The 19,387-nt window shown below is 31.0% G+C and overlaps 1 protein-coding gene across 2 annotated transcripts; it reads left to right on the forward strand.

Annotated features, from left to right (window-relative positions):
• Positions 1-6,496: 6,496 nt before the first annotated feature.
• LOC104232696 (transcription repressor KAN1-like) lies at positions 6,497-13,782 on the forward strand. Of its 2 annotated transcripts, none has more exons than XM_009785955.2 (6): positions 6,497-7,573; positions 8,062-8,138; positions 9,449-9,494; positions 9,701-9,827; positions 12,439-12,535; positions 13,392-13,782. In XM_009785955.2, exons 1-6 carry the CDS (start codon positions 6,904-6,906, stop codon positions 13,503-13,505), a joined length of 1,131 nt encoding a protein of 376 aa, XP_009784257.1. In that variant the 5' UTR covers positions 6,497-6,903; the 3' UTR covers positions 13,506-13,782. The 2 variants fall into 2 exon arrangements, with proteins under 2 accessions (XP_009784257.1, XP_009784258.1); XM_009785956.2 differs by having other exon boundaries at positions 12,442-12,535; positions 13,392-13,606.
• The last annotated feature ends 5,605 nt before the right edge of the window (positions 13,783-19,387 follow it).

The raw sequence follows: 19,387 nt of genomic DNA on the forward strand, positions 1-19,387 counted from the left end.
GACTGTATTACCTCAAATATATATATGGAGTGATAGTACAATGTTAATAAGGGGAGCTTCTGAGCAACGATTAATTTGTCTCTGTGTGATCTTTAGGTCACGGGTTCTAGTCGTGGAATCAACCACCGATGCTTGCATCATAAGGCTCTGTACATTACATCCCTGGGGTGCGGTCCTTCTCTGGACCCTGCGTAAATGCGGGATGCTTTGTGCACGGGGCTGCCCTTCGTTGCCTTTTTTTATATAGTACAAATTTAACATAAAAAGGGTAATTTAATGGTCTAACAGACATTTATTTGTTAAACTTGTGAAGATTTACAAGTAGAATCATAAAAGTGAGCATTTCAATTAATTGAAGTTTAAATGTGTTTTATCAGATATCACAAGGAAAAAATGGAACTTGTTAATACTTCAGGGACTAAAAGTGCAAATACCCCTAAAGTATTTTTCATGTGTATGTTTTACTTCGAAGATTGAGCCTAAATTTTTTGTTCCTTTTCATTTCGAGTTGTCACCATTACAAGACATTTCATATAGTAGAGTGAGGCAAACATTTTCAGTTTCATTTGTTTATTTATGGATATATTCTTATTTTATGTCTATGTAAATTCTAACTCATTGAATATTCGCAATGGAATTTACCTATTTCTTCTCTTTTCACCTTATATACAAAGAGTCCTAGTGTTTTGAAGGTATTAAAGGAAAAAGAAAAAGAAAAGGGCAAAAGGCTCACATTATCAAAATTAGAAATTGATTAAAAAATTTATCTTTAAAATTGAGAAAATTATTTGAAGAAAATGATGCAACTGTTTTTTTCCTAGTAGAAATTTTCAGGCATTGCTTAAATAAGTTGTTAATCAGCCAGCATCTTAAGCTTATCTAATGCTGCCTAAAACACCATCATTGTTTTGAACCCATAAATAGATTACAAAATTACTTTTTTTCATTTTTTTCCTTTTAATTTAGAAACATGAAAAGTATATATTAAAGGGGAGGAGAAAATTAAAATTTATCCATATATAACCCCATTTAGAATAAATACCACAGCTAAATCCGGCCTCATAGTATAGTATTCTCTTAGTTGTTAAATAGCCGTACTTTGTCGTTAAAATGCTTCTACCATTCCCTACTCTTGTCGGAAATAAAAAAAAGAAATAAAATCCATGAGGATAAAAAGATATAATAATAAATAAACAAATAAAAAGAAAAAGAAAATAAATTAAGAACACTTAACTATGATTACATTTTGTTGGTTTTTCATTTTCCTTTTTTTTTTCAACATGTTTTATTACATGGGACCCAAGGGCGGAACTAGGACTCTACGAGGGTGCAAGGGGCTTATCTGATCCTTCTTCGTTGGAAAAGTATACTCTACATACAAGACTAAATTATTTATTTTATGTATATACTAATACAATAGATGTTAAATTTCTGCCTTGGCTGCTTCAAGCGCTTACTTCTTTACATTTTAAATCCTTTTCGCGAAAAATCTGATTCTGTCTCCTGTGGAACATCTCAATCTCATGGTTCTAAATCTAATAAGCAATAAGTATATAGAATTATACCACTATATTTAAAAGGTAGAATAATTAAAGATCCCCTTAACTTGACATTTTTTAGCGAGTATACCCCCTTCAACTTGGTTTTTTTGAAAGTTATTAACTCCTCAGCTTGTTGGACCTTAGCACGGTCCATATGAAATTTTCATCGGACATGGCTGTACACAGTGAAAAAATAAATTATTTTTTATTTAATTAAAAATTTAAAACTCTAATAAAAGATTAGGGGTTTTACACTATTTCAGTGGTACTACAACTTAAATCCGACGAAGAATCCGGTGGAAGAATCAATTGGGTCCTTCCAATTGAACTCAAATCAGCTTTAAATACAACTACAACTCTAGTGGAAGAGTCGGCGAAAACTCGAATCTAACTCAAATAAATTTTAAATATAACTCAGGCGGAATAATCCGGCGAAGACACCGATGGAAGAATATAACTCAAATAAGTTTTAAGTATAATTCCGGTGGAAGAAACCAGCAAGCCCAACCCAAATGGGTCAATCACTGTCCAAATGTGTCCCACATACGGGGATTAACACCATTACCGCGGGTAATGTTCTCCGAAAGTACACCTAATTTTTGAGGTATTTACAAGGCCTAGTAAGCATAATTTATGCTGTAAGTTTAGGGAGAAATTTGTTATTTTGCTAAAGCAAGAAGAAGTTATATATATCACAAAATGAATATGGGAATATAATGAGAATAAGGAAGATAAATAGAATTAGGAATGAAGATGGTGATATAGGGATTGGAATTAAAAAAAAAAAGTCATTTCATCATTTTTATAGTTTGAGATAGAATAACAGTTAACAAAAATGGTAATTTTAGATTGATGTAGCAATTAAATGGCACTTTTACTCGCTCAAACTCATTTGAAGTTACTTTCTTTGTCATGTAGCGCGTTAAAGAGTAAATAACTTTCAAAAAACCAAGTTGAAGGGGTATTTAGTTAAGGTGTACACTTGCCAAAAACCGTCAAGTTTGACGGGAGGGGGGCTACAAAAAAAAAATGATATAGTACCTAAGGTATTCCATATCCTTCTATGTTACATTATTTTCAAAGTGAACCCCGTTTAAATGTATGCAGGTGGCAAATTCTTTCCTCTCAATATTGAACAACTCTTATCGAGTCTTTTCTTCTTTCTTTTTTTGTCCTTTTTTTCATGTATAATACAGAGGAAATGTCCAAAAGTAGTATGATAACGACTTTCGAATTTTTGAGTAGTTCCTTTCCGGTTTTCTGCAATTTAATTTCACATTGAGATTGACATGTATAGAATAAACTTCATAGGTAAGCTTAACATCGTCAATTTAATAATCTAATAGCGTCATTAAAAATTCATTTGTCAAAGTTCAAAATATTATTATTTATTATAAATAAATATTCTTATGATTAAGACGGTTGAATATTTTTCTTAAAGAGTGCAAAAATCTTAAAATTCAAATAATATGGACGGAAAACTTACAAACATATGAGCGATATTTGAGCCAAATGCATAAATAAGAGACACAATTATCGCTAATTTTTCGATTAAAAAGTTAGAGACCAATATATTACTTAGCATTTTGATTAAAATTACTCTGAGAAGAATCTAAGCACTACGTCATGGTCATGCATTGAGGTTATAAACCTCACTAAAGTAAGGCATAGAAGCATATTAAATTAATTATTACTTTCAATGTTCACTTCATCTTATAATTTATTATGATAAAACTCGAAAATAAATTATTTAATGATAATGGATAATAGTGAAATTCCGACAGATACTTCAATTGTACATCATTCCATACTGGTTATGTAGGCAATACATTACCCAAAGCTTGGAATTCATAAGAGTTTGTCTTCAACACTTCCAATGGAAAATATTTCAGCGCAAAGCTGTTTTCGAAAATAGGAAAGTTAAAATATTATTAAAATATATTACAAGCATAGAACCAAAATATTAGCATTAAATGCTCCAGCCAAACACCACCTATAGACTAATGTCATTTATAGTGTAAAACATTGGAGAAGGTGTCACACTTGCTAGAGAGTCAAAATACCTATAAAATATGAAAGATGCTTGCACCTTCTAGAGTTAGTGCCAGAGAAGTTAAGTCCCAAGAGAAGTTTCATATTAATATATTAATAATGTAAAAAAATTTACACTATTAGATCACATATAAGATAACTTAATTAGATAAAAAAGGCAACTCAATGCATGAAGTATTTCGTATTTATGTAGGGTCTGAAGAAGGTCGCATCCAATTAGGATTGTAATATAGGCAATCTATCCTAGTAGAAGTATTAGTGATTGATTCTACAACAGAAATAACCGTCCATAAAACATGAGATTAGTAAATTAAGGAACATAACTTACTATAACACGTCAAGAAAATCCTGGTATTGTACAAAAAATTATACTATTAGTGTATATAGATAAAATAGTTTAAGCTCTACACATCAATGATGTAATGATATTTACAGAATTGGGTTATTTATAAGATAATTACAGGAAACATTTTCTGATAAATATTACTCATCAATAACCTGTTAAAAAGATAACTAACCTGCACTATATAATAGGTTAAACTATAAAGATAGCGTAAACAAATTCTTTATAGTGTCATATATATATATATATATATATATATATATATATATATATATATATATATATATATATATATATATATATATATACCTTAGGAAAAAAAAGGAAAATAAGAATAAAGAAATGAATATTAACCCTTTGATTTAGCCTAGGGTTTTGAAAACATAAATACACTTCAGTGGATATGATTCATATTTAGTGGTCTATCTCATGTGAAGAAGACATATTAAAACCCAAGATGCCAGACAAAGTTGTTGAAAGATTAGAAAGGAATATTTGGGAGTATGAAAGGGGAATTAGAAGGTAATATGTGTGTATGTGTGTGTTTTTATTTAGGTTTCTGCACATGTTAACCACATATTCTGCTTACTAGCAAACAAACACCCCTTTTTTGTGGTTCTCACTTCTCACTGATCTCTCTCCTTCTCAAGTCAATGACTCACTTGTACTTTAATGTTTTATACATATATTTTCAATCTATGTTTATATTTATTTATACCTATGTGTAAGTTTGACCTAAAACCCCTAACCATCCCCTAATCTATTTCAACATGGTCACAGAAATAAATAAAATGTGTTCCTACATTAGGTAGGGTGGGGGATAGTGATAGAAATAAAAAAATAAAAAAAATTATATAGACTGATAATGTAAGTAATTTTAACACTATCAGTGAATTTTAGTATATTAAAGTGTGTTTACCTGTCTTATTTTCTTGGTTGAGGCACATTTAAGATTTGAATATTATAAATTCGAATTCGAAATTCTACCACAACGTGTTGGATTTATTGAATTCGAAATCTCTTATTTAGAGCCCGTTTGGTTTAGCTGATTTAGAGTAGCTAATAAACATTAGGTGCTGAAAAACACTTTTAAGTATTGAAGCTGATTTAAAAAATAAGCAGTTACGTGTTTGGATAAAAGTGCTGAAATTAATAATAAGCAGTTGAAGAACTGGGTATACGAAGAGTTTTGTTTTAAAAAAATTATTTTAGGGATATAATAGTAAATATTTTGGTTAAACATAAAGTGCTTATAAGCTGAAATTTGATAATTCAATGTTTGGCGAAGTCAAAAAGTGCTTAAAATAAGTTAAAAACTGCTTAAAAAAAGCCAAAAGCAATAAGTTAGGCAATCCCAACTTACTGCTTTTTGGCTTAAAAGCTAGTTCTGCTGAAAAGTTACTTTTTTTAAGTCAATCCGAACGAGCGCTAAGTTTGGGAAGACCAACTTATGGCTTTTTGCTTATTTTTGGCTTATAAGCACTTTTAATTTTACCAAACGCGTAGATAAGTCAAAAAGTAATTATAAGCCAGTTTGACCGGCTTATAAGCCAGTTTGACCGGCTTATAAGCTTAGCTAAACACCCTCTTATACTTATTTAGTGAATGTTTTTAACACATATACTAGCCAATTTTAAGCTTAAGTTACTCTGGCTATATATGGTCGCAAATTACTAATCTCTCTTATTGTATTACATGTAGTTAATATTTGAGTGACCTGATAATATAAGAATATATAAAATTAAAATCTAAAAGACAAGATGAATTTAAAAGGAAAGAAGTAAAACGAGTTTCAAGTGAGAGAGAATTCAAAGTTTCAAACACAAAAAAAGACAAGAAGTAGAAGCGCACAGATAGGGGGAAAAGAATCACAGAGGAGAGTCTCTATCTCCCTCAACCATTTTTAACCCGTTCTCTACGGAGGGGAAAAATCAATCAAAAAGTGACCCTTTATCTTTTCCAATTCTTTTTCTTTTTGTTTTTTAATCTACCATTTATGTTGCTTTATTATTACTGTCTCTAGAAGGAGAATCTTGACGTTACTCAAAGTTGGTGTCATGTGATCAGGAGGACACGGGTTCGAGCCATGAAAATAGCCTCTTGCAGAAATACAGGATAAGACTACGTAAACCCTTGTGTTTCGGCTCTTTTCCGGACTCCGCGTATAAAGAGAACTTAGTGCACCGAATTGTCTTTATTTTTGCTGTCACTCACGCGGTCCAAAAAGTTTTATATTTAGAGTAAAGTACTTTCTAATAAAGGAAACTCTATACTCGAGTACAAATCCGAGAGTTTCGATTAAGAATAAAGGAGTATTTACTGCTCCACCATAATTTTTTTTTTTTTTTGGTTTTGCTATTTACAGCGTTTTGACTATAGAGAGTAGAAAGAGAAAGGAGCCTCATCACCTTGTATTCAAGTGTCATTTTCTCAATAAACAGTGGTCTCTAGTAACACTCAGTCTCATACCCCTTTCTACTTTTCTCATTCCATAAAGCCCTTCCACTTGATTCCTTTCTTTGATTTACTAAACTGATTTTTGGTTCTTTCCTTTTTTTTTCTTTCCATCGTTTTCACAAACACCATTTTCCTTCTTCTTTCTTGTTGTTCTTCTTCTCCTTTTTTTTCTCTCCTTCTTTATCAAACTTGTCCACTTAAAAGAAGAATAAAAGAGCTTAAATCTTTGCCCTCTTTTTTTCACTTACACTTAGCTTTTTTACATTCTCCAAATAGCTCTTTATCTCTCACTTTTCCAACCTAAATCTATCATCAAGAATCAAACTTGAAGTTTGTTCTTCTTTCTTTTCTCCTTTTCACATCTCTTTCTTTTCTTTTACTTCATCAAGTGTGCAACTTTTACTCTATTTTTCATCAATTTGGAGGTTTTTTTGGGGTTAACAAACAAGAAAAAGCCAAAGTCACCATAATCTTGAAGTCTCTATTATTTCAAAGATTTTATCCACAAAAATGCCCATAGAAGGGGTTTTTGTTCAAACTCCATCTTCTTCAAATCCAATACCTGATCTTTCTCTCCATATTAGCCCTCCAAATAGTTCCTCTTCTCCATCTTCAAAGCCAACAAATTGTCTTACTGAGCTTTCTTTAGCTCATCCCACTACCATTAATGAAGAAAAAAACTTGTTTAATAGTGAAAATAAGACTTTTCCAAGAAACCCTTTACCCCATCAAAGCCAAAACAACCATTTGCTTCAACCAAATAGCCAAATGAGTAATATAAATCATGGGGTTTCTTTATTAGATGTTTCTTCAGAAAGTACTTTGACGAGACCTATAAAGGGTATTCCAATTTATCATCAAAATTATTCTTTCCCTAATTTCTTGGAAAAAGATCCAAAGAGATTTGGATCTCTTTTTTCACCATATAATTTCAATGGAGGTTCTGATCATTTATCAAATGCTTACCGAATACCAATGGCTAATAGATTTCAACATCACCATAGCCAATATGGAGTTGGATTAGGTCATTCAAATGAAACTTCTTCTCATAGCTTTATGAGATCAAGATTTTTACCAAAATTTCCAGGAAAAAGAAGTATGAGAGCGCCAAGAATGAGATGGACTACTTCACTTCATGCTCGGTTTGTTCATGCTGTGGAACTTCTTGGTGGCCATGAAAGTAAATCCCAATTCTTACTTATGTTCATCTCCTAGTTCGAGTTTTTTCTTTTTAAGATTTCATTTTTAGGGATTTTTTTTGATTTTTTGAATACAAAATATTGCCCTACTAAGATTTTCAGAAAATATTAACGGTACTTTCAGTGAGAATTGAACGCACACCTATTTTATATATGATGAACCCATATCAGTGTCCCTAGATTATAAGCCTTGAAATTGTTACTTTCTGCTCATCCCTTAGTTTGAGTATTTTTACAAATAATAGTAAATCCGGTGGAATTTCACAAGTGAAGTCTGGGCAGAATAGTATATAGACAGACGTTACCCCTATCCTGAGAACTTAGACGGGTTATTTCTGATAGACTAGTTTGAGTTTTTTCTTTTCTTTTTCATGTTCATTTTTTTGGTGATTTGATTTTTTGAGTACATAATGTCTTATTAGCTGGGAATAATAATAAAGGTCTAATATTGGATTTTCTTGATTTTTAGGGGCTACACCAAAATCAGTGTTGGAGCTAATGGATGTCAAAGATCTTACTCTAGCTCATGTCAAAAGCCATTTACAGGTAAAGCAAAATGAAAACTTCAACATAAACAAAGGAAAAAAAAAAATGAAAAACTCAGTTTCAATATTTTTCTCTTTTCTACTATGTCTTTTTCCTGTGGGTGAATTCTTCCTCCGGCACAATAGCCGATGAATGCAGTGAATGACTGAATGAATGAATTAAAGAAAAGAAGTCTGATGTTTCTGATAGTATAGCAGAGATAAACAAAGAAAACAAAGAGAGAGAAAAAGAAAACACTTGGAAATTAGAGATCCTACTGTAGTAAGAATGATATATAGGAGAGGGTACTGGGGTTGTAACAGACAAAAGTAAGTCATCATTATTCAATAATAATAACACAGCTAGCTGCTATATTACTTACTTCTTCTACCTTATCAAAAACATCAACCTCGTGATTAATGAATCAATTTGTAAGAAACATTTGACTTAGAAATTTTCCCCATGACTCAACTTTCTCACTCTTCTTTCTTTTTCTTTTTCTTTTTCTTTTGCAACATTATTCCAAGAAAATAGTCTATGTGAGATTTATGTGAAAAGGCTGGATACCTCAATGCACAAAGTACTTCGTGTTCATATGGGATTCAGGAAAAGATCACACTTAGAGGAGTATGATGTAGATAGCTTAATCTAATGCAAACATTAGCAGCGGCGTCCACAGCTTGAACCGATGACCAATAAGTCATACAAAAATAACTTTACTGTTGCTCTAATGCTCCCTTTCTAGGTGATAAGTATGTGTAATGGGAAATTGATTTTTATATATCGAAGGATTTAAGTAATATAGACTTATAGTGTAAAAATTTCTACACTATCAACCAGTGCGTATTCAGTGTAAAAGTTATGCATTCAACTGAACCCATAACTTTTACGCATACCATATATTTTTACTCAAAAAATTATTAAATATGCACTGATAATAAAATTTGAAGCCATTAAATTAGATTTAAATATAATAGAATTGCGAATCTGAACCTATAAAATTCAAATCCTAGATCCATTTCTGTTATCAACGTAATTTAAGTTGTTATAACAAGTCATTTACTCTATCTCCTATGTTAACAGATTATGTTTATTATAAACTGTTAATTCTTTTAGAAGGTAACTACTTCAAAAATATTGCTATCAGTGCAGTGCAAATAACTTATACTTGTTGTAGAATGGTATTAAACTTTCTTTCTTTTTCTTTTGCAACATTTTGTTTAACAATATAGTCTATATGTTAGAGAAAGATATGAGTGTAATGGTTAATTAAAATCTTTCACTATTTGTTAAATAATTGTCTCAAATTCTAAAATGCTTTTCCAATGCAGATGTATCGCACTGTTAAAACCACTGACAAACCTGCAGCTTCCTCAGGTAATTAATTAATCTTGCTCTAGACTTCTGTTTTTGTATAATTTCCTGCTAATGATTAACCTTAACACCTTATTATTGAGACCATTTACACCATAACAATTACAAAGAATCAATCAATAAAAATTAAAGTGTTGGCTTCTGTTGTACATTATATTGATATTTATGTATTAGAGTTTGATTTATGTTATTTTAATATTTTCTTGAAGGGCAATCAGATGGGTCAAGTGAAGAAGATCTCTTAAAAATAGACAGGATTTTGGATCAGAGAGGACCATCTGATGGATTTGATGATCCTTCAACTACAACTCCTACTCTTTGGAGTAATTCTTCAAGGTACAACACATAAATATAAACCTTTTAATATTAGAAAAAATTATTTATTACATGACCATATCACTTGTAGGTAATTATGTGTGAATCTCTATGATAAACAATATTTGACAATTAAAATGGTGATTAACCTGTGATATTATAGGTTAAACTATATTGTTCGTGTCAATAAATCTTTACGCATAACATTACCTAAAAATAATTATAGGTGGTTCCGTAAAAAGTATCAATTTGTAATCATGAAAATAGAGAAATAATTATTTAATAGAACTAAGTAAAAGTGAACTGATAAAACGTCGTAAGTGGATAGTAGTTAAACTCTAACTTAAATATCCTTTCTTTTATTCCTTCTGTTATTGTCATGTGACCAGGACGTCAGGGTTCTAGCCGTGGAAACAGCCTCTTGCAGAAATGCAGGGTAAGGCTGCATACGATAGATCCTTGTGGTCCGGCCCTTCCCTGGATCCCGCATATAGCGGGAGCTTAGTGCATCAGGCTGCCCTTTTATTCGTTTATTCCTTCTACTCTTCTTCATCAAAAAAGGGTAGCTCGGTATGCAAGGTAACCCGCGTTCACATAGTATTTAGGAAAAAGTCGCATCTCAAGATGTATAATATAAGACAAACTATATACCCTAATATAAGTATTAGTGACTACTTTTACGGCTCGAAATAGTATCACTCTTCTTCATCACAAATACTAATTAATACTTGTAAATATTTTATAAGTAGCTGAAAAATGAGCTAAATATGTCACACCTACAACTTTTGTAGTAATGATGGAGTGATGAATAGAATTTGATAAAGAGGGTAACAGGTTTCCTTTTACTTTTGCATGGACTGAATCTTAGAAATGCAAACCCACGTACATATATCATTTTCTAAAGAATATATAAAAGAGTTCTTGTGACAGCTTTTACTTTATGTTCTGCTTCATTTTCCTCTTCTTTTCTTCTTTTTTGATTATCTTATAGTACTACACTCTATTCTTTAATTGGTTTTTTCTTTTTCACCTGAAGCATATAAAAAGAAAGATAGTATTCAAATAATAGTAGTATTTAATTACTGCAACTAGCACTTTATCTTTTCTTTTTCTTTCTCTTTGCATTTTGGAATTATATTTAATTTAATTTAATAGACAAACCCTTTTTACTTTACTTTGTTGTTATTCTCTTCACGAGGAGACTTTTACAGATAGGTCCAAAAAAAGACCTGTATCTTGACTTAAGTGCTCTCCCTTTCTGAAAATAATAATACATAATAATATTTGTTTAAAGTTTGCATGGTGTTCGTGTAGGCGTGTGTTGTCTTTTCTGTGTGTGTTGTTTAATATATGTATTAAAAAACAATCATATCTTGTTAAAATGCAGCTTCTACGTACGTATTAGGAAAACTGTTTCTAGAAATTGTCATTTTCCTTAAATTTTATTCTCTTGGTGAATTCCTTAATTAAACGTGTTCCTAATTCTTCTTTCAAAGCAAGTATACATGGTTCAGAAAATCCACATAAATATGAAAGAATCTGAATATTCAACCTAAAGTCTTAAGGTAATACGTGCATTGGCACAAGATATTATAAACCCCTTTAAAAATTCTTATACAACAAATGAGGAGCAAGTGTAATCTCTAACGCCCTTCTGTGTAATAAGTCCAATTCTAGGTTTTACACGAGGATTAGAATTCTTTTTAAAAAAAATTCCTTTGTCTTTTCTTTTTCTTTTTGAGAGAAAGAAAAAGACTGAAGATGAAAACATGAAAAAAAATGATGTGTATCATACTGTGGATCACATATGTATCATATTTGTATCAAATGTGTATCATATGTATATCCATGTATACATGTGTGTGTGATAAATGTGTGATACATGTGTTGCAGAAACAGAATTTGAACTCGATTTTAACTACGAATTTTGATACTAAATCAGTCCAAATCACCTCCACTCTTCCTCAAAATTTGTATATTGACTCATCTATATGTTTTCAATGAATTTCAACCATATCCATTAAAAATATCCTTTTTTGCATAGATTTTCGGAATCTTGTATATATATTTTTTTTGTATTTCATCACCTTTTTAATTGAATACATAAACACAAGTTTTCACTCTCCCGTGGTAGTATGGGAGGTTTGACATTAACCGTAACTTATTTTAATATAACCAGCAAAAAAGTATAAAGGAAGGAAACCTTACTTCTAATCCTAATTAACGGTAGCTAAACTAGTCAATTGTCTTATTAAATATGGTATGTATAACTAGTCAACCAAAGAAATAGTGGGCTTGGGTTAGTAGTATAACTTACACCTAAGATAGGAGGACTACTCCTATTTACAACTGGTCCTATCTACATTGTACAACCATAACTCTATATAACAACATTATATTACTGTATACCAGTCATTCACTACGAAAATTAATTTTTTTATGAAACTAATTTTCATGTTACGTTATAATATATATGCTTTGTAACAATATTTTGCAATAACAACCAAAAAGTCCGTAATAAATAAAGTTGTTGTATAGAAGTTTGATTGTAGATTACTTTCGCGTTTCATTAATAAGGTTATCGACATATATAACACAAGCTGAAAAGTTTATTTTCTACTTGAATTTTCAGCAGTAGAGAAAGATGGTCACAAGCTAACTTGAATGAAGCGAATGGCCTCAGATCAACCTCTTTTCCATCTCAACAAAGATCCAGCCACAATATAGAGGTACGAAGTCCCTCATTCTTTTCTCATTCTATACCGTATAAGTGTCAAATCTATTACTCCCTCAATTTCAAGTTAAATGACATTTTTCGCTTATTGAGAATCAGAAGTTTGACCAACATTTAATGTTTTTTAGTTATATAAATATGAGAAAAATTGCAATTTATAGTACTCTTCGTATAGTTTTTGAATTTCTGAATTTTAATTTTAAAATACTAAGTTGAACTAATTCAGTTTCGCTTTAAATTTTAGTCAAATTGATTCTCGATAAGCAAAATGTATAATCTTAATTGAAACATAGGGACTAATATAGTTATGATTTATCTATGACCCTAGAAAGCAGTATTTTTTTCCCATATAATTCCGGAATTATGTCAACTTAATTAATTTACATGGAAGCACTATCAAATGTTAGTTTTTTTTAGCCCAAACTGTAATTATTTAATCTAAATTTCAGAAACCACTCAATATTAAACGAGACAATTAAAATCAAGGAGCAATCTTTACAAGATTCTTAGTTATTTTTGCAAAGACTATAGCGTATTGGATCTAGTCTATCAAATGAGACTTCCCCGTTTCTCCCACATGTGTCCCACAGGCTGGAGTTTTGATTTAATAAACTCCGCCACTACGTGGAGGTTTTATTTAAACCGTAGGAATGAGGAGGGTAGCATAAAAAAATATTTTTTATTCTTTAACCAAATACTATAAAATATTTTTCGGAAAAAGTTTTCTACTCACCAACCAAACAAGAAAAAATAAGTAATAAAACCACTCATTTTCCATAAAATTATTTTCTAGGAAAACATTTTCCTTCGTACCAAACACACCCTAAATGTGTGAAGATATTATATTGCAGGAATGTGAATATTCAAGGCCAGTGAGCTATGTAGGTTGCAGTTTGGATCAGAGAAATCCTAGCTTGGAGTTCACTTTAGGAAGACCAGATTGGGTAGAAAAAGAGCATGATTGAAGTGCATCAACCCTTCAATTAATTTTGTTTTTTGTTTTGTTTTTGGCTAATAGCTGATTCTTCTGGTCTTCTTCTTCTTCTTCTTCTTCTTCTTCTTCTTCTGGTCTTCTTCTTCTTCTTCTTCTTCTTCTTCTTCTTCTTCTTCTTCTTCTTCTTCTTCTTCTTCTTCTTCTTCTTCTTCTATTTTTTGTAATTTGAGATGAAAAGAGATGGTATCAAGTTTGAAATATTAAGAGTTATTGGATAAAAAAGAAAAGCAAAAAAGGAATGGTTTTCACATGCAGCTTCAACTAGGGGCTCTTTCGTAGCTCATCTCCCATGCATATATAATTTCTTTTTGAGTTTTGTCAATTTGACTTTTATTTTTTCTGTTTTTTGTTTGTTGTTCATTTTTTCTTGTTTGAATCTCTTGGGTTGGCTATGAGTTTGCAATGTAAAAGTTGTTAGAAGATTGTACTGAATGTAGTAAGGACACATTCAAAATATTAGTCCAAAAGCAAACAAATTAGAGCAAATTACACATTTGGCCAAATCAACCAAAAATAATTATATATACTAGTCAGATATATAAAAAAAAATGTATATTATATGTATATATTTTATATATATATATAATATACATTTTGCCTGTTATTATTTTTTAGGGTGACTATACTATGTAGGTTTTCCAACAAAAAAGTTAAATTGTGATGTATCACTCAAGATCCAACAAGTTATTTTAGTTGTAAGTTAGGAGTAGAAACATCAAAATTAGAGAATCTAGTACACAATAAGTAGAAGCAGAAGAGGAAGTAATTAATGTCTTGTGTATTTAGCTGAGCTAGCTTGACAAAATCTCGAGGAATTGGATAAAAACCCTCTTTCCGTCTGTTCACTTGAGTTCAAAATAGATTATTGTATAGTATTTCTTATTTATTCGTTCAGTTAGTTTTCTGCTAAATGCAGCTACGAGGCATAGAGGGAAAAGTAATAAATTTTGGTAATAAAAATCTAACTAATTACCAAAAATATATTGACAAAAAAAAAATTGGTTTCTTTATGATAAGCTCAATTTTGGCCAAATCAAGATAAGGCAAAAAAAATAATTTATAAAAGTATATTAATATGATGGATACAAGGAAAAAAAATTTAAAAGTAACTTGGACCGGGTCTCACGACTATCTCGGGCCGGGAGAACAAATCACCAATTTAGGGTAGAAATGCGTGAGATAGCTACTTTTTAATATGGTATTTAATTTTTATCCAATATTTTTAATGCTGAGTAAAAATAATCACTATTCTATTAAATTAATACGAAAAGATATTTTTACCCCTTCTTCATGAGTGTTGTGTAAATGTTAAGGATATCATGTCCTTAATATTTACACAACACACATGAAGTTAAGGACGACATGTCTTTAACATTTACACTGCACATAAAGTTAAGGACATGATGTCCTAAAGTTCAACAATAGAAGGTGCAAATACATGACACTTTGTCCTTAATATTTACACAACATTCATGAAGTTAAGGACATCATGTCCTTAATATTTACACGACACTCATAAAGTTAAGGACATTATATTCTTAACATTTACATTGTACACATGAAGTTAAGGACATCATGTCCTTAGTATTTACACTACACATAGGAAGTTAAGGATATGAGGTCCTAAAGCTTAACAACAGAAGGTGCAAATACAAGTTAAGGACATTATGTCCTTATCATTTACACTGCACACATGAAGTTAAAGACGCCATGTCCTTAACATTTACACTGCACATATGAAGTTAAGGACATAACATCCTAAAGTTTCACAACGGAAGGTGCAAATACAGGACACTTTGTCCTTAATATTTACACTGCATTCATGAAGTTAAGGACACCATGTTCTTAATATTTACATCGCAATCATGTCCAGCACAGGGATATTTTTGTCCGAGCGGGCAAAAATTTATTAAGAACTGGCTAAAGAGTAAATACATTTTAAACAATGGCTAAAGAGTAAAGACATCTCTAATTAGTGGCTAACTGTGCACTTCCCCCAATTTAGTCCTTCTGGCCCAAATTTCGTGCATACAAGCCCAACTGCTCTACTGTTTCTTTGCTAGGGAGATTTGGGGAATCTTATAGAAATGTCCCAAAAAAGTCTCAACTTACCAACCTCTAGCCATTCATTATAGATTTACCAAAACTAGTTAAACACATAGAAAAATTGAAAACCCAAAGAAATAAGGTTCTTTCTTTCCAAGAATCATCCACAAAAATCTTCTTCCATATTTTTAAGAGTGATTAGCAACATTAGATGCAAGACCGAAAGAAAATTTCTTGGATGAGGTAGCAAATAAGATGAGGAAACTCAATATATATATATATATATATATATATATATATATATATATATACACAAGAGATTCCAAAAATCTAAGAAAAAAAGACTTTTTTCAATGGGTATGGTTGAGATTCACTAAAAACATATAGATGAGTCAATATACAAAATTTGAGGAAGATTGGAGGTGATTTGGACTGATTTTGTATCAAAATTCGTAGTGAAAATTGAGTTCAAAAAATTCTTCTGCGACACATGTATCACGCATGTATATATGGATATACATGTGATGTGACATTTGATACAAATATAATACATAAGTGATACACCTATTATTTTTTTTTATTTTCATCTTCTACTTCAAATTTTCAATTCAAACCACCTCAAAACTTCACCAAATCATTTTAAAAATTGAGATTCAAGCTCCTTAAAATGTACCCAATCTATTCTAATAACACCCGCTCAAAAGAAATAGACTTTGGACATGAGAAGCACGAACCAACAGAATAATACAATTCCATCAAAAACTGCAATTGAAGAAGTTGTGCAGAAAGCTCATTGTGATACAAGATGTTGCAAAACACACAAAACGGAGACCTGATCTCCAGCAAGCCAGGATAGGGAAAGGACTCAATAAAACATCAAACTGCAAAAATTTAATCCTTTTTTTTTTTGCTACAAATAGCTAATTAACTAATATTGGTAATATTTGGCTAATATTAGTAATATTTTATGAATTGATCAATTTTTATAATAAGCTACTTATAAATAGACATAGCTGGTATTTTCCCGGAGATTTGTACTTTGGGAATTTTAAGTTTGTTAAGAAAAGTTTCGTAAAGATAGTCCGAAAATAGATTTTTGAATTTTTTCGTTCATATACAATATTTGAAACTTATTTATCAAAATTGACCTAGTTTGTATATTACCCCCTAAATAAGGATTGCTTACAATTTATATACAATATATTATTAGTGCCTTAAATTAGGAAATTCAGTTACACCATTTTCCTTTTTTCTCTCTTCTCCTTTTTCCCTATTCTCCTCCACCTCTCTCCATATATAATCCATTATTAGTGCCTTAAACGAGATTTTATTACACAATCAATTTCAATTTTATGGGATTCAGTTACAAAAGTTTAATGGGATACTTCGTATCTTCTTCAAAGCAAAAATCATGAAGCCACTAAGTAAAAGTGCTTTCTTTGTGCCGTTAATTGTCGAATTGTCTTGCGCGAGAATTACATCAAATATTCACATAAATATTTACAGATCACCTAACTACTTCATGTTTTTTAAACACAAGGCCTTACACTAATGTCAAAATACCTATGCCTTGACTACTCAATCTTTGTTAATTCAAGATAATCTTTGCTAATTTTGAATCCATTTTGAGTTCATGAATTTATTTTGTTTTTCACTTTGGACTAATGATGTTCATATACAGATTTTAGAGAAAAGTAAACAACTAATTATACAGTATACAACTTAATTATAACTTATATACAACTTTCATACATCATTCTTACCCAGTTAAATACAACGACAATATCATACAACTTAAATACAAATTTCATACAATATGTATTTGTATATGATTTGTATATATTTTGTATGTGGTGTGTTCTACTTCCTATCTGAAATTTCAATCAAAACTTCATTTTTTAATACAATTTTGATACATATAAATAATTTTATGCAAAAAGATAGTATTTATAACTTAAATACAAATTTCACACAACGATTCATATATTATACAATTATTTTTGAACTTTCATACAACATTCAAATAAATTAATATATAAATACAACATAATACAATTTAAATACAAATTGAATACATCTTTAATACAAATTCGTAACTATTGTATGTCATGTGTTCAGCCAAAATCAAGTCTAATCTTCACCGAACAAGAATTTTTTCAATTGTTTGCAACAACATCCAATCCAAACAAACAATAATTTTTGAAAATCCAAATTCGAATTCAAAGTTTTGGATCTTTATGGCTATCAATGGCGGAGAATCAAATACCTTCAAAATTTGTTGATTGTTTCAATTCAAACACCAATTGTGCAACATAAAAAGAAATTACTAAGTTAAAACTCTATATTATAACAAGGCACAATAGCCTAAATGACACTTATAGTTGTGCCACTTTGTCATGCCGGTCCTCAAACTTAGCATTTTGCCAATTGAACACTTATACTCGTTCAAAGTGGGTATAATAAACGCTTATGACAGGAGGCTGCTCTGCGTGTAATACAATCTCCTACACGTAGGATGTCACATCATTACTAGTGCCACATAGGAAAATAAACTATTGACTTTATCTTCAATTTTTTTTTACCTACTCCATCATCTCTTCTCCTTATCACCAACAACTCCACTGCCATCGCCAGAAAATTCCTCCGGCCACCGGAGACACCATTAAAAGTCTTGTAGTGTACATTCAATTCTAAGAGTATTGTAGTGTCCTAATGAACTAACTTTGCTGCTCATGACATATACGCACAAAAAGAAACAGGAAAAAGAAAAAGCAAGATATGTTTACAATTGTTACAATTCCAGTTATTCCACTTCCCAGTGTCTGTGTCCTCTCGCTTTGTCACTTGTTCCCCCAAAAAATTCCAAAAACGAAGTTGTATAAATGAAATAAAGTTACTATATAAATTTCCAAAAAAGAGAAAATTTGAACCATCGCACGTTGAGAAATCATTGAAATTAGACAAATAAGCTAATCAATTTAAATGATAAATTACCAACAAATATCCAATAGATTTATCAATAAAAGCAACCTTTATTTGCATAAATTTTGAAGACCACTTGATATAAACACTCTAATTGGCACTTCATTAAACAGGTAATCGAAGTAGAATCAGAGACATACATAGGGATTCAGCAAATCCCCAAAATCAAAGGGTAGAAGAAGAAAAGAGAACAGTCGCCTTTGGGGAAGAACGGAAGGGGGGTGCAGGTGGGGGGGGGACGGGAAGGGGAAGAAAGATAAAAAGATATAGAAATGGGAGATGGGTGGGAAACAACGGGAAAGGGGAAGGATAGAAAGAGAAAAAGAAATGGGGATGGGGGTGGGGGTGGGGGAAAGAAGATAGAACAAAGGACAGAGATATTTTATTTTTTCTTATATTTTTTAGTCACTTGCTTTTACTTGTCTTTTTATTTCTTTCTTCTTATTTTAATTATTTTTAGTCTACCCTTTTTATGTTTACTCTCGTTATGCGCGTGAAATTCACTTATTTTGTTCAACTCGGTCATGAAGTTGCCACATAAGCTTGATCAACGGTAAGAGAGATTTAAAGTAATATATTTTGAAAATTACGAGTGTTTAAATGAAATTTCATAGAGTATCGGGATCGGGATCGGAATGACAAAGGGGGACAAGTAGAACTGTTTATTAGGCTATTCTGCCTTATAACAATTAAAATTCATTGATGAATTTCCTGGAAAAAATAGATGAAACACGGAGAAAAATGAAGGAAGAAAATTGGGGAAAGAACAGAGAAGGAGAGAAAGAGAGAGAGACGGAGAGAGAGAGAACGCAAGGATGGGGATTC

The sequence above is a fragment of the Nicotiana sylvestris genome, chromosome 5 (genome assembly GCF_000393655.2).
Source record: "Nicotiana sylvestris chromosome 5, ASM39365v2, whole genome shotgun sequence".
Classification (NCBI taxonomy): domain Eukaryota; kingdom Viridiplantae; phylum Streptophyta; class Magnoliopsida; order Solanales; family Solanaceae; genus Nicotiana; species Nicotiana sylvestris.